Source organism: Aptenodytes patagonicus, chromosome 1 (genome assembly GCF_965638725.1).
Source record: "Aptenodytes patagonicus chromosome 1, bAptPat1.pri.cur, whole genome shotgun sequence".
In the NCBI taxonomy this organism is placed as follows: domain Eukaryota; kingdom Metazoa; phylum Chordata; class Aves; order Sphenisciformes; family Spheniscidae; genus Aptenodytes; species Aptenodytes patagonicus.
Window position 1 is genome coordinate 159,051,440 of NC_134949.1, and position 23,307 is coordinate 159,074,746.

The window sequence follows — 23,307 nt, forward strand, 5'->3', positions numbered from 1 at the left end:
ATAAAATATCTGATCTCTTTCCTGACTGCCACTAGTTGGCTAGAATACAAGCATCTTCCTTTTTCCTTGCTGCTATCACTTAAGAAACTCAATAAATATGGTAAAGTGCAGGGCAAGACAGCAATGAGGAAGGTGATCTTCATCTTCACTAACAGTTACTCTATGCAGTGTGTAACAGCTCTTCAGGTAAAGGCAGCAGGGAACACATGCAATCCAGGCTACAGAAAGCAGCAGCAACAGTTCTTTTCTAACCACTCTTAATATCTTATACACTTATTTGGGGTTTTCTAGCTCTAGCACAGTAGGTAACAAGTAATTTCACTCAAATCTGGAAGTAGCATTTCTCACTTTGTTGTTAAGGGATGCTGAAAGTAGATGCTGCGCTACTTTGTGCTGGTATACTGAGGTTGCACTACAGGTGCTATATCCTCATATACCTGTGTCCCTGAAAATGTTGGGAGAAACACTCATAAAGATAGCCACAGACAGACTTCTTCCTTGCCAGGGTGAGACATCGGGCAGTTCCAAAGCTGTACCTTAATGCAAGTCTAAATATCCTACCCCTGGACAGAAACAAGCAAAGCAGCAGCCCAGCCCCTGGCACTTCCAGCCCTGCTGGAGCCAGGTGCCTGTGAATTGCTTTCTTGTCCTTACAGAGCCCTCTCGTGGCCAAATCCTTTCCCTCTCCTTCCTGCTGGGGAAGGGAGGGAAGACTGAAGAGAGGCCAGCAATTTGTGCTTTTTATTCTCCCTGTTGAACTACTGTGGAAAGCCTCACCTTTTAACACCACACTCCTTTTCAGACTCTACTCCAAGTTATCTTCATTCCTTGTCAAGTAAGGCTTATCTCCCCCCCCCCCCCCCGCAGATTGAGTTTCTTTCATTCCTCAGCAGGAAAAAAAAGTTTCAGAGGAAGCAGATGGGTGCTCTTCTAGACAAGTAAAGACAGCTACTTAGCAGTATCATTCCAAGCTATCCCATCCTTTACAATACCAGACAGGCACCTTTCTCCCCAAGTACTGAGTTGTAAGGACAGTAGCAGTACCATACTTCTAGTGCATCAGCAGGTATTAGCAAATACTAGTTTATTCACCACTGGCAAACCCCACAGTTTCCAGGCACTTTCAAGCTAGCAGGGGATATGGTCCAAAGTATACCAGTCTTATGCCATGCGTCCAGTTCTCCTTGTCAGAAGAATAGTGTTCTGTGCAATGTTTCAGTGTGCCTTGGTTCCTGCCCCGTGTCGCTAGTACTGTTAACACCAAAACATTACTGCAGGAGGGAGTCAGGGAAGCTTTAAACACAAAGGTTCATTTCCAAGCACATTACAACACACAGACCTCAGCAGACAAGCATCTCCTACTCTGTGGCAAGAATCCAACTTCAAAATAAAACATGAAATGTTGTCATTTACACAGTCCTTGTACCGAGTATCTTAACAGCACTTTCAGAAAGCGATGCTTAGCAGGGCAGACCAATATACTGACATTTCTCAGCAATTTAATGTAAGAGTTATCTTCTCCAGATCTCAGGTTACTGATACACAGAAGCTTTACCTGTTTCCAAGCACAAAGTCCAAAAGGAGGGACTGTTCTGAAGCCACATACACAGTTAAGCCTCATCTTTGTGCCACACAGAAAACAAACATTTCTTTAACATAACTCCACACTAAGGATTGTTTAAAGCTCTCAAAGTAGAGCCAAACCAAGACTTTAGCACTTACCAAACAGCCAAATGTTTTTAAGAGTGATCAGCAACACTAAGATATACAGAAAAAAAGTGTCTTTATTAGCATTGTTACAGGCAATGCATACATAAGAACTGATCCTTAAAGTGTACAACCCCCCAGCCAAGTTTAAAGCAAGAGAATCAGCAGATTGAGATCTATATTGTACACATGTGCAGTAACAGGATCTCTCTGGACCTTCCAACAGAAGAGACAAATCACTTTACAAAAAAAGGTAAATAAAAATAACACCCATTTTAAAAAAGTACCAGCTCCTAACAAGCTGGCATAGCATCAAAAATATCAAACAGGGGAGCTGTCCAATCATAAAGAGTTCCTGTAAGGTCTGAGTATTGCGTTGTTCACACCCTGCATATGCCAGGCATTCAGTTTAAAGCTTAGTAAAAAATACACACCTAGAAGACAAGGTGGAGTTTAGATTTTAAATTTCAATTTTGTCAGTTGTTACTAAATTTCTTTAAATGCATCATCAGTATAATTAACATCGTCGCTGGATGGCAGCAGTACGAAGAATGAACCTTTTCCCTTTGTTAAGAGTTCTGAAATTGAGTCAGTGTGAATTAGCAACATCCCTCTCTGGAATCTTTAGCTGACATTACCTTATGCCAATTCCAAAAAAGCACCCTTAAAAACTTTTAGCTTGTTTCTAAGTGGGTAAATATTTAAACTAGTTAGCAAAATTAAACACCAGAATTTTCAGAAGTTATTGTTGTGCATAGTTAAATGCTGCAAGATGATTTCACATTTAATAAAGCAGACTTTAAAGAAGAAGCAATTTGCAAGAAAAGGTGTTCCCTTACAATATCAATCTTAGCTCAGGGGAAATGTGTGTGTGGCGGGGGTTTCCCAGCTTCTTGCAATTGCTTTTCATCTACACTGGATTTCAGTGCAAGTTATTAAATTGTTTGATATCCAGCATGGCTCCTCTTTCTGCCAATCAAGTAAGCAATCAAGACAATTAGGACAAGCCCAGCAAGGGCTGCACCAACTATTATAGGGATCAGCATGTTATTTTCATCCAGTTGACATTCTTCCACTGAAGAGAGAGAAAAAGATCCACATTAGGCACTAGTGCACCAACAGATGGCTATATGCAGAACTTCAAGTTTCTACTCTCAGCACATAGATAAAACTGGCTCAGGTTAACTTCTAGCTTAGCTTGCCAACAACCAAAAGGAAGCCAAGTCCACTAACTATGATCATTCAGGATGAAGTCTTTCTAGCACTAGTTGTATGCACAATATAGATCTTTATAACAATTGTTTCCTTCTCAAGAGCTGTTACTGTTACACAAAGCTTAGCCATCATAAATACATGCACATGACTCCTCCCCTAGCCGTTTTCCTTTAACCACAGTCACAAAGGACAGCATTAATTAAGAGAGTCAGCAACTTCCCAGAACTTTCCCCATTTCATACAACTGTCTGCACACAGTTAGGAGGGAAAGTTAATGCTATTTCTTAACTCTTCTCTGGACCACAAGGAACAAGTCCTAGTTATTTCAAAGCTCTTTACGTACTTCTTGCACTAGCCTCCACTCAGACATCTTATCAGCCCCTACAACATCTGTAATAGGGCACGCAGAGACAAAAGCATAGCACCCGCAAGCTGACACTTGACTACAGAATATTATATGTTTATATCAAAGTGCACTTCACAAATCTTAGGTTTCCCCTCCCCCCCAAATGTAAACCTCTTACCTGCCCCAAATTTGTCTCCATCAATCTTGAAAACCTGGATCTGAACATCAAATACATTGACAAGGGCTTTGTCCGTGACCTGGAGATTCTCCTCTGCACTGCACTTGTAGGAGTTCCCTACTGTAGCTCTCAGCTCACTCATGCTGTTGTTCGATGCTTCAAACTTTGGAACTGTGTAAGAACAAGTCTTATTACAGAATCCTGAAGAGCAGGAGCTGTAAGCTCATAGAGCTTAAATTCAGTACATTCATCCCCAATGTTTCTAACAGGTTATTTAATGCAGGCAACCCTTAATATTTATAGAAGTAGTCACTGAAAGTAGACTTCTTAGAAGTCCCTACCTTTTGCTTCAGAAGGCAGAGTCGTGCTTACATTCACACCTCGCAGGAAGAATTTTTCAGTACTTGCATTCTTTTAAAAAAACAAACCAGTAGTTGTCATTTCAGCTAATGATGTACAACAGAAACTGTTAATATTTGGGTTCAATTCTGCATGCGTTTTGAGAAAGGTTTTCAAAGGGTAGTCCGCAATTGGGATTAGCATCCAAAGGAAGAGCTTAGTTTCACTTTTAGAGAGAAAAGCTACAGAAGGTACGCACCTTAGGGAAGATTACTTTGGGGGAGGGAAGGGGGGCAGAGAAAGGGGGCCCGTCACCCCTCAGACTGCTGACTTGACCTACACACTGAAAGTATAGTCCCACCCATGCCTTAACCAGGCTAGTACAATGATCTCACCTGTGCTACAGACACAGCTTTAAAGCAGCTCAGCACCCCACAGGGATGTGGAGAGTCATTTAATAGCAACAGGTCTAGGTGATCACATTTGATCAGTCCTGCGAATATTACAAGCAGCATGAAACGGACAAACACAGTGGATTCAGTCCTCAAGGGTACACAGCTCTAATACAGTACTGGGGCAGAGCTGTGGGAAACAGGATTTCCAACCATCACAGGAGTCCTTAAGACAAGCACACATGGCTCTTGGGCTGTACACAGAATATTAATGAGGACTTAAATCCAGTTCCAGACTGTTTGTCACAGGCTATTCCTCTGCTACAGCAGAACTGTTCCCAGTTTGGGCAAGAAGCTTTACAGAGTAGGCAATACAATCTTAAAAGAAATTCCCATTCCAAACAAAATAGATGTCTATCTATACATACGTGTGTGTACATACATGTATCTATTCTTTCCTCACAACAGTTACCAAGCATTAAACCCTCTAAATCCTAGTATTAAAAACAAAGGAATTACTTACTCCCCTTCCTGTAGTTGCATCTTTTTTCTCTTGTACTTGCCCCAATTAGTTTTCCCACATGAGAGGTCCCGCAGACCCTACACGCTTTGTCTAGAGATTCTTACCAATGCGAAGTGGAAGATAACCCTTGTTTTCTCAAAAGTCAGATTCAAGAAGGCTGACGTATTATCGCATGTCCCAGAAGAAGTTGTATTACGTGGTATGAAATTCAGCAAATCCAATCCAAACTATGAGAGAAGAGGATCAATTATGACATTTGAAGAGACTAATACATCACCATATACATTCAGTCGACTTCTAGTTTACTTGTACTCACATGCATACAATGCTGTCTCTGCCCACACATTTTACAAACAACTGGGCAGATAGGTGTGCAAGTTACAGGCTGGTGTAAGTTGCACCTGAGTTACCAGGCTGGTACAGAGAACAAAGGGCATCTCTGCATGCCAGCAAAGCTTTCTGCAGCCCTGACTGGCTGCGGCCGATAACCTGCTGCTTCCTCCACACTAAACTTCTTTGGTCCTAGCAGCGTAAGGAGAAAGTAACCACCACTACACAGAGGGCAACAAGCTGTAAAATACTGCTTTGACATAAATCAAGGGAACGGCCTGTAAGCATGATCATCTCGCACGTCACTTCAGTTCAGAATGCTTTAGGTTTGCCCATGGCACATGATTTTATACTGTCCTGTATCTGCAGAAGGCTGTGGGTTAAATGCACTTGCTGAACAATCCAACAGAAACCTTCAGTAGCTCTTAGTTGACCCTCACGTGACTTTGGAAAACCTATTTGCCACCTCCTCACTGGTCATTACACTAGAAATCAGCTGTTCCAGCAGAGCTAGAATGCCATGCTACAGGACACAGCTTAGGGAATTTCACACAATTAAGGTGGTTAAAACACAGTCCATCATAACCAACTACTGTACAGCCACACACCAGCTATCGGTGCTCATGATTTTACCTCTCAGTCATCATCGTCATAAATAAATGCAATAGATTCCTTTGCACCACCACATACAGCATTAAGCAGCTAAATCCTATACAGATACCACCCTCCTCACACCAGGTCCTTTATCACCGAGATCCAACTTAAACTACAGAAACACAGCCATAATTTGTTTGCCTGCACTTGTCCTCGTCACCTCAGATTAAGCCACAGGATAGGAAAAAGCAGCTTGTGATCAAAAGTCCTTATAATAAAGCTTTACTGAACATAAAGTTTTGCTGACCCTTGGTCATTGCTTCCTACTGAAAGCCTTCAGCAGTCCCTTTGGGATTACGCTCACAGCTTTGCCTTACCGGTTAGCGGGTAAGGGGTTTGTCCATAGGGCTGGCAAGCTGGGCTCTGCATCAACAACAGAGGGAAAGAACCTGTGCCGGGGCTGGATCTTACATAAACCACGTAGCATTCTTGCTGTTAAAATCAGCCATTAAGTAGCTCTTAAGCATTAAAGTCAAACCCAAGCCTCTTTGGTGCTGGCTGGAAGTCAACTAAGTCACAAGCCTGTCCAGTTTTACAGTAGTAGTAATCTTCCCTTCCAATAGTCATTCACTGTTTTCACTCAGGTGCCTCAGGCCAAATTCCTGTATTTTGTTTAAGTTTGAAAATCTTGTTTAGATGGCATCTTTGATAATAAGATTCCCCCTACTCCTATCTTGATAATTTTTACTGCTTCTGTGGAATGGCCGTATACACTTACAGGATTTCACAGACAAGTTTAGTACTCTTACTGAATGGAAAAATCTTTAATGACCACTTTCAGTAGAAGAGAACTGTTTGAATCGTCACTAGTCTAGTCCAAGTTAAGCAATTCAAGTAGAGGACAATCATGGATGAACACTACAAAAGAACTGGGATTTTTAAAGAAAAAAGTTAGCCTATAATAATTTACCAAGTTTTCCCCAAAGAAGGAATCTGAAAGCTTTGGAGAAAGAAAAAAATGTACCTTGCCATCTTTTTTTAGGTAGGTGATATTGAGCTGTAACCCCATGTAGGCAAGTACACAGGTTCCATTTGGACCAGTCACATTGTATTTACCGACTGCAGGATTTGGGGGCGATGCAGTTGGTGCTGGGCTAGTTGTTGGAACCTGGCTAGTAGTCTGTTTAGGAGTTGTAGGCACTACAGCAGTAGTAGAGACCATATCTTCAGCACATTCTGTCTCTGGAGAGAAAGGAAAACAGTCATTACCAAACAAAATGAAGCTGTGGGATGCTCTACCTTTTTAATCCTCAAGAGAATGGAGGACAATTTCAAGCGGCTTTTCCTAATAGAAGATGATAAAAGCTGAGAAACACAATGGTAAAACATTACCTAAACTCTTGTTGCAAAGTTTGAGACACTTGTGGCATGTGAAAATGACACCTCTGCTGTTATTTACAGGAATTCATGGTGACCACATCTGCTTTTATTCATGCCTGTCATTTCACTTTGCCATCAAGTCAGGATAAGTAAGATACTGCTGTGCTGACAGAGCCAGCATTCCTGCCGTACGTTCACAGCAAGGCTGAGATGACTGCCCCTCAGACACTCCTGGCACTCACGTGCTAGAAGCAGAGGAACAGTTCTCCTGCCCGCTGTTAAAAGTAGTCTCCCAGGAGATGTGTTGTTCTCCTTCCCCGCTCCCCCCTCCCCCCGTTACACTACCAGGTTGTGAGGACCCTATGTCATTATTTTGGCAATACTCACAGTAACATTAAAATACTACTGGACCTCTCAAGCCCTCATTGCAGTGCTGTGGCTCTTCTATCCTTAACAAAGGGATTTTAAGACACTGCTTCTGATGGCAATTGTTTTGCTATATCCTCTCCCCTTGGGTCTCACATCCATCCTTCCCTTTAGTCCTGCGTTAGCAGCCACCCACCACCGGGCGTACAAGGCTGAGTCAAGATGTGTAAGACTGCCTTCTCTTTTCATCCAGTTCAGCAGCAACTTCCAAGGCAAAAGGAGAGAGAAAGAACAGTGCGACTGATTTATTTGCCAGAGTACTCAGAAACACCTGGCAGCAAGATCTTAACTTGATCTGGGAGCCAAGAAGGTTCCTGCACTGAACATCTAAGCCAAAACCAAAGGTCACAGCAAAGACATTACTGTAGTAAAGGCTTCCATGTTACAAGCCAAGGACACCTCCACGTGTCCGGGATAACAGCTTGCAACTTTATAAGGACAACAGCAGCTGCAGCAGCAGTCAATTCTGACTCAAAGGGCCTACTTCTAAAATTTAATCCATGCATATCTTGCAGGTACTAGATAACTAATAAATAGCCTCTGAACTTAAACAGCAGCTTAACTTTCGATTATGGCTCAGAAAGAGGAACTCTAATCACACCTTCTGAACGCAGACTCCAACATAGCACACTTTCCTATGTCTACTCCATTTCTGGAAAGTCAAAGAGCAGAGGGAAGGTGGATGAATGGAGGAGTGACCCTATCCTTTGTAGGCTTAATAGATACTGGTCAGGTCCCGAAATGTGTTAATTTCCTAACAAATAAACCAAACAGCAGCTTTACTTGGTACTTCAATGGAGAATTTCCCTCCATCTGCAAGACCCCAACACATACAGCCTCTTACTCAAGTCAGCAGAGATGGAAACAACCAAATCACTTCAAGTGGAAGTTTGTCCTAGGTGGAGTCTTGATACAGTATTTTTACTGATTTACAGCATAGCTGCTAGTAACTCTTCAAGACAGATTTGGAGACAAGACAAATTCTTATGTCTTTTTCTGACAGTTATAGGAAAGCAGCTGACAAAACTACCAACAGGTAAAATTAAAGCCTCCTTTTCTTCAGAGTTGCAGATAATCACTACCACAACCTCAGTCACTAACTTCTAGGTACGCTGACAGAAGTTACCACTACTGGTGATACACAGATGCACTGAATACTGACTCTTCTTCCCTTCAGTGAGCCTTGCCCAAATCACCAGCAGAAATATCCACTAATGAAGGAGTTGCAGGGAAAAAAAAGTTAAGGGAGAATTCCAGATCTAAAGTTTATCAATAACTAGCTGCCAAAAGGACAGGGGAAGTCTCAAGCCTACAAGAGTGGAAAGAAGGAACTGATCTGGAAAGAACAAGGTGATTTCAGGGTCAAGATTAAAAAAAAAAGGATAAAGTGAGAATTCTTTAACCATCTGAATTAAAAAAATAGAGATAGCTCATTGTGCAGTAGGAATAGAAAAAAAATCTGGGTGCAGTCCCGAGACAGCAATAAAAACTTAGGGATGATGATAATTTAAAGAAAAAACTCAGCATGGCAGTATGGATAACAGGAACGTGGAAATACACAAACAAAACCAAACAAATAAAAAACCAAAAAAGCTTAAACTCAGACCAAACAGCATCTACCCCAGGATCATAGGAAATCATGTGTTTTTTCTGAGGATCAATAGTTTCATCAAGACAGTGATACCACAGGATGAAGAAAAGCAACCTGGAGAAGTGATCCTGGCAAATTAAAGTGTTTATATTAATCTAAAAAAAAGTAAAGAAGTAATTAGGAATAGAAAAGAAAACAAATGCTGACAAACTTGTGTTGCATAAGGAACACCCTCCCGAAATAATGCAATATTGATTTTTTTTTTTTTTAACCAAAGGACTATGTAAGAACAGATAATAGATGGTGTTAAGAGGAAAACTGTTACACAGTAGGGAGATTTTACTGAAGTTGTATAGAAGTCAAAAAACAGCTTTTCCCAATATCGTGGCTTATGTTCAAGCCTGCTGATAACTGATCACTTATCATAATTATCCAGTATAGCAACTGGATCAAGATATCATATTTAAAAAATGAGACAGTTCTGAAGACCGGAGTAATAGAAATCAGGTGATTTTTTTTGAAATTACAAATGTAGGTCCACATCTTTGCTGCAAACTAGTTCACTGAATGGAAAAGACTGATGGAGAATGATACATGCCGAAATCTGAGCCAGTCATGTGAGGCAGCCATAAAAGAAGCCAACTCCAGTATTATCATGCATCAGGCAAGGTATTTTTCAGAGACACGGGACAAGGTATAGATACTCCTGTAGAAGGCACTTGTTCAATGTATCCATCACATGCCACCACTGACTACCTTAGTTTTTAAGATTCATTTCAACAAGGGCATAAATGGGATTAACAGCATAAGAAAGAAAAGTTCTACATTTCCCAGAGAAGATCAGGCTTCTTACTTGCCCCAGAAGTAAGGCACAGATTTATCACTCCCTAAGATACCACAGGTGATCAAACATCAAGAGCCATGTAAACTGAAGAGTGTTGCCGCAGAAGCAAAGGACAGGAACACACCATGAAGTAGTTTGTCTTCTAATCATTATAGCAGTGAAATTCCAAAATGCTTTTCAATACAAGCAATCAGGACAAAAAGTCGTTTTGTGATTGAGCCTGACAGGGAAAGAATATCACTGTTACAGCTTATATAAGGCCTCCTGTAGGAAGATGTACATATCTGCTCCCTACAGACCAGTTCTCTATCGTCTGCCATTACATCACTGACTTTCCCCAGAGCACACAGTAACTAGTTCAAACTCCTTTGGTAGAGGCATAATACTTGGAAGTTGTCAGATACTTCTTAAGCTAGGATTTTGGCCATGTGCCCAGTCGACCTACCGCAGCACATGTTTATACCCATAAATACTCATGAACAGAAAGAACGTTCCCTAACGCCTGTCCAAAACCCACGGGAACACAGCGCACTATCTTCTAGTCATCGATGCCGACACCCCTACAGGGAAAACCTGAAGCAGGTCTATTCATTTCAAAAGATGCTGCTATCAGAGCTTTAGATCCAGTTTGTACCCGCCTAAATACGATTAGTCAAGAAATAATAAGAAATAATACATTATTGGCAATACTAGCCCACCAAGTACGTTCTCTGCTACAAGATACCTACTGTTGATACTCAAAGTGCCATTTGTGATATAGGCTTCCAGAGTAACATTGCTAAAAGTAATGTTCACATTCTTCATATTGACGTGCTTGGAGCTGATGCATCTGTATTTTGTGCCCATATATGCCTGAATAATAGTTTTATGTGACATTCTCCTCATTTCTCCTGTAAAAAGATTACATTGCATTAGTATGCAACAGTATTTACAGAAACAAATCGGTATTACATCTGGAAGGGTTACACAATGAGAACAGGAAGTTTTCTTTTTACCTGCAGTTGAATTATGGAATAAAGTTGCATCTGACAGATTGTAGTGGAAAACTAGCTCTCCTACTTGGTACTTGTCTGCATACTCTGAGAAATTCAGGCTTAATGAATGTCCTGTTCCAAAACCCAATACCAGCACTGGATGAGATGTGTTACCTTCACCACATGAGCTCTGTGGCTCTACTGTAGCATTTTGTGGAAGAAAAAAGTGCGCAAACTGTGGGGCAGAAAACAACACACATGTAAATGGGATGATGTAACAGCTTTTCCTTACTGCTTTTTAAATATCCTATGAAACTCTTACAAAACATACAGCTGACATTCATATATGCTATGAGAGGTCTACTTATATACCTGTATATAGCAAGTAGCATGTGACTGACACTTGGGATTTCTAAGACTATTGTTCTCTGAAATTTGAGGACAAAACAGTACATACTCACAGCACCTCTTAGACTTCTTTTCCCCCTAAACTAGCACTATGAATTTGCAGGTACTTCTGTACTAGGTAAATCAAATCTGGCAAACTCTGGCCATGTGAAAAATGGAAGAATTTAAGCTTTGCTTCTTGTAGTGCAATTGAGTAAGAACAAAAGTAAATGATACAGACAGCTTACGTAGTTTGGCCATAATACTTTGAGTTTATTACATATTGAGAAGTAACTTGGTACCTGAAGACCAAGACCATGTTTACTGGAAAGTTTTGAGCTTACTGCTTACAAGAAGAAACAGCCAAAAGCATGTTATGAAAGCAGTCACCTCTGAATGCAAACTTGCATACCAGTACCAGCAGGATTTCAGACCATCAGCACCACTGAAAAAGTGGACTACGCAATATAACTCTCAGCTCAAATCACACATAACAAGTGCACCGCTGGCAAAGTAGTAGGATTTTTTTAATCTTGCATTACACCGATGGCTAGGAAAAAAATCAACTTCAAGAGTGCCTCAAAACACGCAACTGCAATGAGATTATAAATAATCCACAATTCCTGTTCAGTAGTAGAGATACCAAAGAGTAAACTGAAAAGCGGAGTATTTGTGAATAACAATTCTTAACTTGCCATTAACAGGCTTTTGCTGTTAATATGGAACAACTTGTATGCACTGCACTAGTCTGTAGATACTGAGCAAATCTCTAGCTTTCAGTGTAAGAAGATCACAGATTCCAGGGAAGTTTAAAAGCTACGTGCCAATGGCCATTTTAGTTCAGATTTAGTCCATGTAAGTATGACCAAGTTCACCAAAAGCCAACTGGTAGCATTTTTGCCTTTACAGTTCCAATGAAAGCCATTTTAGCTACCAATAGGACTGGCATGAGATTTTGGTCACAAAAGTAATTTCACACATGTATTGTTTGTGGTTGTTTCAGGCAGCCTTAACCCTGTTTAATTTGAAGAAGCGTCAGTAATAAAGAAAAGTTGATGCGACGTGACTGGGAGGGGGGAAATCTTTGCTGAAGCAGTTTTTCACGCTTAAATATTTGTTCAAAGTTTAAATACTGCGCACGTGCAGAAACACCACACATTTTATAAACACAAGTTAGAGACAAGCAGTGAGATACCCCCCCTTACCTCTTTTTGCCCATTGCTTTTGTATTCCACTGAGAAGGCTACTGTCAGATCAGCGATTATGCAGACCTTACCACTTGAATCTTTCACCTCAAATGAAGAGGAAGCCTGTAAAAAGCCTGTTAAGAATGACACGTGGTTAACTTGGTGTCACGTAAGTTTTTATTTTTGATCCCAAAGAGACAAATATGTAAAACTGTACCTTCTAGGAGTACATCCTAAACAGCAGTTGAGTTTGGAAACTTGGGCGTTAACAGTCTCTATACTAGCTTCAACATCACTAACACACAGAGGACAAATTTAACACCCCATTTATAAAAAGACAAAGCCACCCAAACCAAAACTGTTGACGTGCTGGGTCCTCAGAGGGTAAGAAAAGCTTGCAACAAACACCAGTCATACTGTTCAAGGGAGCTACTCAATGTTCACCCTACACAGCAACTATTTTGCAAGCTTCAGCCAGAACTGACTTAGCATATTTGATCCTGCATGCCTATAGTGCTCAGCCTTCCCCCCAGGGCACACCACGCAGCCTTCATACCCGCTGTACCAGGACACTCAGCTGTATGTGCACTGAATGCAGCACTTGGAAAGCTTGGATTGGCTACAGATGTTTTGGAGGGACTGCCAAAAATAGCATGATGGAGCGTGCCACCCTTGCCAGGAGAACTCTTTAATGCCATTGCACTCTCTGCACTTGAGAGGAGGATGGGGGCCAAGACCTTGACACAGACTGAGGTCATGTTTCCCTGACTGGTTTAAACTAACCTCAGACTGAGCTGCTGACAAAAGCGCAGCTTCTCTGACTCGCTCCCCTCCAGCCCCAGAGAACAACTGACCACACTAGTACAACTGACCAAACTAGTACTGCCTTAGGGTAAGAACATGTGGCGAGAGGAGCATGGGATCATCCTTGCTGACAGCAGCACGGACTTAGGCCAGCATCCACTGACAACAAAGCTTCGCCTAGGGGACACGTTGCAGCAGGCTAGATATAGCCAGAAAGCTGGTTATCTCATTATTTCATTTGCAGTAAGGACTAACTGGACAGTGCTCCTGTATCTGAAATCGTACCAAGGTGTTCAGAGTTCTTTATTGTAGAGTATTTTATTTTTCTGATTCTCAATTTGACACCACGCACACATCCAAAGCAAACCTCACTGCAAAAAGCCTGCACCATTTTCATGCTAGCACTTTATCAGCTTGCATTTGCAACAACTTCAGTCTTGCAGAAAACCTGAAAAAAAAAAAGCAGCTGCAAGGCAAACCACTGCATTTATCTCAAGCATGTAAGCTTTAAAAAGTCAAACATGCTAATCCATTCAACTGCTGATATAGCAAAAAGATCCAGCTGAGGGATTATCCATTAGCTAGCTTTCTTCCCCAAGAAGTTTTCAAAAAAAACAAATCCCAATTTTAAAACTTTTCACCACAAAACTATGGTGCATACAATTGTATTAAGACAATTATTAGGAAAAATTGGACTTAGGTCAGCTCAATTTGGGTAGAAGGCACTTCAGTTGTAGGAACACATCAGAAACAATTTCTCTGGCACTCAGCAAGCATTTTCCCTTGTTGCCTTCCCCTTAGCAACAATATTATCTTCCACCCAACACCAAAGGGGGCCAAAACTTAAGCTGGAATTCATACACTTTACACAGTTGTTTAAAGAGTCTAGACTTGAAACCAGAGCTAGACAGGAGAAAGAAATTGCTTAAGAATGGATAGCGTAGAAAACTGATATTTCAAAGCAAAATGGTCCTACCTTCGACTTTATGTCCAACTCATCCTGTTCACTAAGGAACATATATTCACAAAGAAAATGTTATTTATTGCAGTTCACTGCAGTGCTAGAAATAATCGATGCTCCTCCACATGGAAGTTTCAATCTGCAAAGTTTCCCTCAATTAAATTTACATCTGGAACTTGTTTACATTTTCCCTAAGCACTTATCCTCAAGAGCAAGCTGCTTACACTTTCTTGAAGATTTCTAGCACAGCACAGAGGCAGAGAATAAGAGTCCATGGCTACTTGAACTGACACTACCAACGGAAAACATGCCAGAATGAGTGTCTTCAGTGTGCATGCCGACTCTCTTGTTTGATACCTATTAAAAAAACTTAGCAATGTTAGAGCTAAAAATAAACAAGTAATAGGCAGCAAAAGACTAAAAGAAGCAGAAAAAAATCAGTTTTAAAAAGAAATACAGGGGAAAGAAGAGACTGAAAAACAATTAAGAAAATGTTGCTGACCTTAAAGGAAAATGTGACAGACCTGCCCATTACAGATGATTCAGAGAACAACAAAAGACAACGCAGAGGTACCAGAGAGCAGCAAATGGAAGACAGATTCTGGGAATGAAGAGCTGACAAATCACCCTCAGCAAGTTAAGTAATCAAGAATAAGGGGTGTGAACAAACAGTAAAAAAAATACCACCTGCATAACTACTAGAGTTTTGCAAGGTTAACTTCACACCATGATACGAATCCCGATTTCATTAGTGTGGAACAAACGGTATAAAACCCCATTCCTTCTTAAGAAGTGTTCAACAGCTGCTGGATTTGCAGTGTCAGTCATGAGACAGAAGCATTAAGCATGAGACACTGAGCTGTCCTCGATGAAGTGGCAAGAGGGCTGTTTCACTGCGAGTAAGCTGACGTGCACAAGGATGGTGATCAGAGAGCACTGTGCTGCAGCGTCATCTGCTCCCACGGTCTTGGGGCAAGGATGGAGAGGAATACAGATGGAACTGAGCGAAACATAAGGGATATAGGGGCAAAGAAAAGTCAGGAAAAGAAAAACCACTGGAGAACAAATCAGGAGACTGAAGGAAAGAAGGTCCTGCCTACTCGTCGCTCCAGCCAGTTTAAGGCAGAGGAACAGCTCGCTGGGTTTGGCAGGAAAGCAGCTGTTGAGTTTGTGAAGGCAGTTTCAGTGTCGACTAGTGATTGATGCATGAATCATCACCAGCCCACAAATAGTAAGAGCCTACAGTCAAAATGTCAAGAATACAGAAAAGCAAACTGATGTTGAATCAATCTGTCCTGGGAATATTTCTAATTAAATTACATAAAGTATTGCTTAATTTTACCATGGCACATCTACAAGTTGAGAATAATGCTTGTACTTCTCCTAACAGTATCATTATTTGCTATTTAACACAAAAACTGATACAACCTCCAGTTTCTTAACTTCAGATTTTAAATGCTCTTCTAAATAAACTGCAGCGCCCTATTTGAAAGCTATCTGTGGTAGAACTGCAGTACTTCAGATTTTCACAGCTGAACAGCTCTTAGACTTTTCAATAGTAGCTAACTTCCAAAATTAAGTTTTGTAAAGCTCATTATTCATTTGGCTCGAAATATGATGTTATGGATATCTAGTAGAGGAATCATCAAAAAATGTACTAGTGTCAAAGAAATTTCACTTAGTTCAGATGCTTCATTTGTATTCCAATAGGTTCCAAAAAAAGGGCTGCTTACATATTTATTCTAGCTGCACATTTTCAATTGAAAATCGTAAGATAATCTCTCCCTTTATACCTCATTTCTGAAATTATAGTCTCATGCAAGAAAAGATTGAAGGTAAAACTGTTGAAGCAAAGCTAGGAATGTTACTCTAATTAAATCCAGCATCCTTCCTTATTAACACACCTGCATCAAAAAACCAAGCAGAGTGTATTAACACTCCGAGATACAAGAAACAAGTCAAACAAAACTTAAGACTTTCTTGGTTATGTAACAAGTTGTCTTAAAGAAATCTACCTCAAAAAGTTAAGCTGGTTTTAAACTGAAAACTACAAAGCTAACAAAACAATTTAGCACATTTGAACAATCTAGATCTGAGCCCTTTTGAACACAGCTCTTAGAATGGCAGGATTCCCCATCTCTTGACCACACAAAGATGCTTTCAGGTTTCAACTTTTTTATAACTGAAATCCCGTTAGCCAAGCACAGCTACCCTTGGGTTACTCTCCCATTATAATGGAAGCCTACTAAGGGAGAAAGATTAATGGTTGTTGTGCTCTAAAAAAGCAAGCACGTATTAAAGGCATTTGTTTACACTGTCTGCTTGCGAAGAGGACTTCAGTGACTATAGTTAATAATTTACTTTGTCTCCCAATTTTTATTAGAAACATGGAACATTGACAATAAGGACCTCAAACACAAAAGCTACTCTTATATAATTTGGGGTTTGTTGCTATATTCATGTTTCCTGCATAAATTAAAACCTCTAGTATTTTTCTGCCTCCCTCTTGGAAGAAAGGGCAGCAAGCCATCCAAATCCACCTGGGCACATACTCCACATCACCGGTAGTTTAAGCAATAGATACCTAGCAGATGGGGCCATTTGCAGTTATGTTGAGTGACTAAGGCAGTAGGCAGGAGAACCATGGCTGCAGCGTAGCCCAGCTAACAGCTCCCCACAAGCGCCGCGACAGTGGTTCAGAGTATCACACCCACAGCCTGCTCATACACGCCAAAGACTCTGCTCGGCTACAGCCTACCCCGTAATTACTGCGCAGCAGTACTCTGGAGGCAAGGGATGCTTGCTAACAGACGCCAGAGCTACACAATCATTCTGTACCTAAGCTACAGCACTGCTGTGTTGCCCTGCACCTTTGCCCAGATGTTCTTTAGGTTCTTCGGGTATACACAGCGAACACTGCTATCTATGGGGCATTAATCCAAGGAGATAAGAAATGCTGGTTCTTATCTAAAGAAGGTTTATTTCCCATTGTACATGTGAACAGAAGTGCCCAGTAATTTACTCATTCTGATGATTCAGAAGGATCCTGTCATCTCAGTGCCATTTTGTGAACAAGGTGGTGACCTTAGTCACCACTTTAGACTCCTAAGTCTATGCCAGAGAAGAGAATGGAAAAATCCCTGAGGAGTTATGCTCTCCTCTAATCACTTGTCTTCTAATGTAAGCACCGCTCCCAGAGGGACACCTGGTACAAGTCCTTTCCCAGAAGACCGAGTGAAGATCGCTTGCTTAGGATCCAGGATCTATACTACCTTGGGATAGTATGGAAAAAAACAAGAACTTAAAAAATATATTTTTTGAAAGATCACACTATTTACCAACCCTAACATTTCTGGGAAACAGCTGAAAGCAGAAAAATCTCTTGACAGACTTTATGTATAAACTATTTTGCATGAGACAATATGGTCTTCATAAAAGTATGAGTTATACTTACCTGTCACCAATGGACTCAGAAGACTGAACACTGGCTATCAAAGACAAGGCTGGACTCACTTCAACTGCTGTTGGACACGCTTGAGCACAAACACAGCTTAATTCATGGATGGTTGAGAGTACTTTAGGGGAGAAGAGAATCAGCTGCACTTGTGCAGGTGCAGCACCTGATTATATCAAGTTCCTGATCCAACCCTAGAAGATGCATCCTTGCCAACTAAGAGGGACAGATTCATGCAGTCTCAGATTATGTTTTTGATATTGTTGATTTCCATTAAGGCAGTAAACAGTTTGTTTCTCAATTCAAGTTTGCAGATGAATAAGCTCTCTATAAACAAATTTATAAAGGTACAAAAGCATTATAAAGGAAAGACTATTTAGCAGCTGTACACTTGCCATTTGGCCAGAGAATTACACAGTTGCATCAAGTTTAGTCACATGAAGCTTCTTTACGGTTTCCTATCTAGAGGAAGGAAGTCCTGGGATAGCTCTACAGCAGCTGATTACATGAGTCCACCAGGAGGTCTGAACTCCCATGGCTAGATGCTTTTCAGCATTCATGCAAGTTCATTTTGCACTTGCTCTGGTTAGTGCTCTTGTATCACACCACACAACTAACACACATCCTTCAAGGTAGCTGGCAGCCCCAAACAACGTTTTGAAGGAGCACTGTGTTGACAGTTTAAAAAGAGAAAGCCTCCCCAGAGGAGAGGATATTGGAAAAAAGATGCCCAAGTAAACCACTCTCCCAGTCCTATCGAGAAGAGAGTAGATCTCACCCCTGTCAAGGAAAGTAAAGACATACGGGTGTTCCCGTATTACACAGGCTGAATTCTGCCTTGTTAAGAAATCAGAAGCCACCGAAGTTGGCTGTAGTTTTCTTCTACAAGAAAACTAAATGTCTTAAGTGTGGACTACTGTGCTCAAGCCTGAACACCGGAGAGGGAACAGCTAGAGAAATGCTCACTGCTCAGAGCTGAACCACATTTGAAATTCTGTATTCTACTGCCAGGGTGCTACTAACACTCTCACACTTTGAATTACAGCAGGAAAAGTAGTACTGACAGCCAGTGGTGCTGTCAAGTGACAGAGAAGGTTAAGAAACTGTTACCCTTAGACTGAGAGGGGTACCAGTCCATCTTGAGTCAGATGCACAAGAAACATGGAAGCCTGATTTACCAAAACTTAAGACACACTTTAAATTAGTAGGCCTATAATTTAGAATTAAGATAATGCAACAAAGTGTTCAAATAGCTGTTATAATTACTGCCACTCACATACACCAAAGGGTCTCCTTCCAAGCTTAAGAGAATAAATATCAAGAAATCCATTATGGCACCAAGCTTTCTCAAGGAATTTCCAAATAATGTCCGACTTGAGAGAAAAGAAACTGTTGCAGTTAAGCTGAAATAAGCAAAGGCGAGGCGTGCCTTCTTAGTGCTAAAAATAAGTTATCTTTAAGAGATACAAAAGGCTTAACAGCGGTAACAGTAGTTAACTTCTGAAAAAAAACCATCCATCTTTTCTTTTAGTAGGGTTCCCCTGTACCTAGAGGTAATTCTTCAACTAATCATCTACTACTCATTAGAAATCATCCTATTCACTACAGAACAATCTAGAAGCAGGTTACACCAAAAATGAAAACTTCTAAGTCGGCCTGGACAGGAACCTCAGGAGCGTATCTCAAGAGCGGCATGTCAGGGAGCCTGCGGAGTTCTTACTTGGCAAGTAAGAAGTTACTTTACAAGTCAGAAAAGCTGCCAAAGTCAAAGCTAAGTAACCAATCGATGACGACAGGCTTGGGACTAGCACACAAATTCAGATCCTTAGAGACTGCGTCAACACGCTTAAAGAAGCTATCAAACAAACGCTATGTTAAGGGCAGCATTTGCTAAAGCAATAGTTCAAAAGTCACACAGCACAAGAGCGGTTATATTTTGTGTAAACTACTTTATGCTCAGTCTCAGTTCCATACAGCTAGCAATGCCAAAGCCGAGGGAAACGATACACCACCAAATTACTCACTGGCTGAAATTTATTATCCAAATTTCTCTCAACTATCCCTACACTGGTAGCAAAGTTTAAAATTCCCCTTCGGACTAGAGTTGTGCAATAGAAACACGTGGATTATGCGTCAATAACCCTGAAATGGCATCACGCTGCCTTTTCAAACTCATCTTTCCTTCCCCAAATCTCAGACACTTCATTATTTGCTCACTGATACTGAATCCATGTCTGACTCTCAACTTAGATTTTCAGAAATGTTTTCTCTCATGTGTTTGTGTTTCAGTAAGGAAAAACACTACAGGTGCTCTAGGACTCCAAGAGCACAAGCAGCTCTGTTGGGTTTGGCACACAACCCAGCTGACCCATCGTGCTTGTGCTGGTTTTGGCTGGGGTAGAGTTAATTTTCTTCATAGCAACTAGTATGGGGCTGTGTTTTGGATTTGTGCTGGAAACAGCATTGATAACACAGGGATGTTTTCGTTACTGCTGAGCAGTGCTTACACAGAGTCAAGGCCTTTTCTGCTCCTCACCCCACCCCACCAGCAAGGAGGCTGGGGGTGCACAAGGAGTTGGGAGGGGACACAGCCAGGACAGCTGACCCCAACTGACCAAAGGGATATTCCATGCCATATGATGTCATGCTCAGCATATAAAGCTGGGGGAAGAAGGAGGAAGGGGGGGACATTCGGAGTGATGGCGTTTGTCTTCCCAAGTAACTGTTACGGTGATGGAGCCCTGCTGTCCTGGAGGTGGCTGAACACCTGCCTGCCCATGGGAAGCAGTGAATGAATTCCTGGTTTTGCTTTGCTTGCGTGGGCAGCTTTTGCTTTACCTGTTAAACAGCCTTTGTCTCAATCCACAAGTTTTCTCATTTTTACTCTTCCGATTCTCTCCCCCATCCTACCAGGGAGGGAGGGAGCGAGCAGCTGTGTGGTGCTTAGTTGCCAGCTGGGGTTAAACCACAACAGTGCTCAACAGCAGACAAGCACCATCTTCCCTCAAATTTCAAAAAGCAACAGCTAAGTTTGAGGGGAGGTACTTTATTTCCCATAGCTCCCTTTCCCTGTATTTATCACTGTATTACCTAAATCTTTTTTTCATTCCATATGCACGTTTGATATTCATGAGGAAATTCATCACGAAATACTTAATGCTGACATTAAGGAACATTCAGGAAATATTCAGCTTAGTGGTTGCTGCTTAATGCAAATGGAAAACTGAAACAGTAAGTGAGGTGAGGTATTCTGGGGGGGGGGGGGGGGAAGTCTATTGTCCCAAAGTCAAGGCATTGCCAAACAAGCTTTCACATCTGACCCGCCCATGCTAATCCTTCAGCCTCCTGTGATCATTACCTTATCCTGATCAGTGTTCACTCAGATGACTAAAAGGCTGCAAACGTCTAAAGAATTCAGCTCCTATCTTCTCATTAGCTTATATTCTTCTCCCCTCACTACCACCCAAGCCCCACAGTCTGGCAGAAGATGGTGGAGGCTATCTGTACTCCAAGGAGGGGCCTCTATTTGCACCACAAAGTTCCCCCCCCCCCCCCCCCCCGAGATTGTAGGATAAAGTTATGTAGAAACACCCAGCTACTAGACACTGGTACAAAGCCCTGTCTGTCAGTAAATAGTTACTCTGTAGTAAACTAGTCTGTTGCCTCAGCTGCAGCAACCTAACACATTTTACATGCCAGAAAGTGACAAAGCTAAATGCACTGAATTATGTCTGTAACTGCTAATTAAGCAGGGGAAGACTACTACAGTCCCAGAAAATATTATCTCTGGTACCATTTAAAAACTACACAGGCTGATTAGAAGACAAACAAAAGCAATTCTTCATTTAAGCCATAACTATATTAAACAAGCTATACAAAGAATTCCCACTACAACATCAGTTCAATACCACTTAAGTTGCGGATGCCAGTCCTAAAAAGCAAGTCTGATAGCACCGTAAGTCCCTGTGCTCGCAAAGAGCTGGATATTTGCACTGCTCAGTGCTCCTTGTGAGTGACACCTTTCAGGCTCAGTGTAACAGAGAAACTGAAGTACTGTCAACGACGATAAAGATATTTACTACCAAAGGAATGTTAGAAGAGTTTCAAAGGCCGTCAGAATCTCCAAAATGAAGGCTGATAACCATTCTCAGCTGCTGCTTCACTCAGGAAATATTTTTGCTGGCTGCTGAAGAAGTCTCCTTTGCTGCCAGAGCCACATTTCAGAAACTTGATAGCGTCACGTATGTGGCTTTCAAGGCAAGAAACCCAAAGCAAGGAAGTTATCAGCAAACAAGCAAGACACACTTCCTCATAAAACAGCCTTGCTGCACCAACAACCCTTCTCGTCAAGGCGCTAAAATCTCTCCATTCCAGCCACATTTCAGATTCCACTCGAGATACGGCAGGATGAAAGCCATTAAGTAAGGGAGCATTACAGGCCCTACAGAAAGCAGCTACTTCCTAGCGTGACATCAGTAGCTCCTGCCTTTCCACACCTCGCGAGGGGTGAAGGCGTATTTTCAGGTTCCTCCCGGAGCCCCGTCCCCAGGTTCAGTGCAGATGCCAGGATGGGCGCTCCCGGGCGCTACTCGGCCCCCCCTCCCCAAGCGCAGCAGCAGCCGCCGCCTTCCCTCCACCTTTCCCCTCGCACCGCCCGCAGCTGTCAGAGGTTCCCGGGCGCCGCAGGGGCCCGGTGCAGGGAGGGGGAGGGATGACCTCCCCAAAGGACCCGCCGCCTCCCAGCAGCCGGGCGCTGCGGCCGGGGACCCCCCGCGGGCGGAGCCGTCCCCCCACCCCGGTCAGGCCGCCGCCCCGCTGGGTGCCGCGCCGCCGCCCCCAGGAGGCCCGGGACCCCCCGCGTCGGAGTTACCGCCCCGGAATGGCAACGGCAGGTGGGAGCCCGCGGGCGGGTTTCCAGTTACAGCCGGCGCGCAGGTGCCGCCTCCAGCGCCGCCGGCCCCGGGGCCGACCCAGGCCGCGGCGGCCCCCCCGCGCCGCGCCGCTCCCCCGCCGGGCGCCGCAGGCCGCGGCCGCCCCGACCCCTCCTTACCGAGCAGGGCGGCCGCCGCGAGCAGCCCCCGCGCGCCTCGGGCCCGAGCCATGGCGGGGGCAGGAGAGGGGGCGAGGCGGAGACGGCACCGGCGGCAGCGGGGAGAGGGGGGCGAGGGCGGCGGGGGGCGGCGGCGCACCGCGCTCGGGAGACTGACGACGCCCCCGGCCGGTCATATGACCGCTGACGTCACCCGGCCCGCCCGGGCGCCGTCACGTGACCCACGCCCCCAGCGCAGCGGGCGCCCCGGCGAGGGAGGTGGGAGGGATCTCGCGAGAGAAGGGGGCGGGGCGGGGCTCCCTCGCGCTCCAACGGCCGCCGCTGAGGCGGGCGGGGCCGGCGCGGGTAAATACGCACGGAGGCGTACGGCCGTGTGCGCGCAGGGGCGTGTGTGAAAACAGCTGTGCGAACGCGGGTGGCTTCCACGCGTGCGAACGCGCGGGGGGCGGGCCTGTGCCTCGGGACGGGCGCAGGTGGCTGTACCGCACCCTGCGTCCCTCGCGCGCGCGGCCTGCGCGCAGCTGCGGGGGGGGGGGCGGGCGCGTACATGGCACCTGCAGGGGCAGGCGCGTGCTGGCTGCGCGCGCTGGCACGCAGGGGTGCGCGCGCCTTAACCGCACCGTCG

General features: G+C 43.4%; 1 protein-coding gene across 1 annotated transcript; it reads right to left on the reverse strand.

Annotated features, from left to right (window-relative positions):
• Window positions 1–1,766: 1,766 nt before the first annotated feature.
• Window positions 1,767–22,808, reverse strand: LAMP1 (lysosomal associated membrane protein 1). Its single transcript, XM_076360633.1, has 9 exons — window positions 22,683–22,808; window positions 12,432–12,547; window positions 10,861–11,074; window positions 10,594–10,755; window positions 6,649–6,866; window positions 4,805–4,927; window positions 3,788–3,857; window positions 3,447–3,617; window positions 1,767–2,782 (listed from the first exon to the last, which is right to left on the reverse strand). The coding sequence occupies exons 1-9, from the start codon at window positions 22,732–22,734 to the stop codon at window positions 2,643–2,645; spliced, it is 1,266 nt and encodes a 421-aa protein (XP_076216748.1). The 5' UTR covers window positions 22,735–22,808; the 3' UTR covers window positions 1,767–2,642.
• Between the last annotated feature and the right edge of the window lie 499 nt (window positions 22,809–23,307).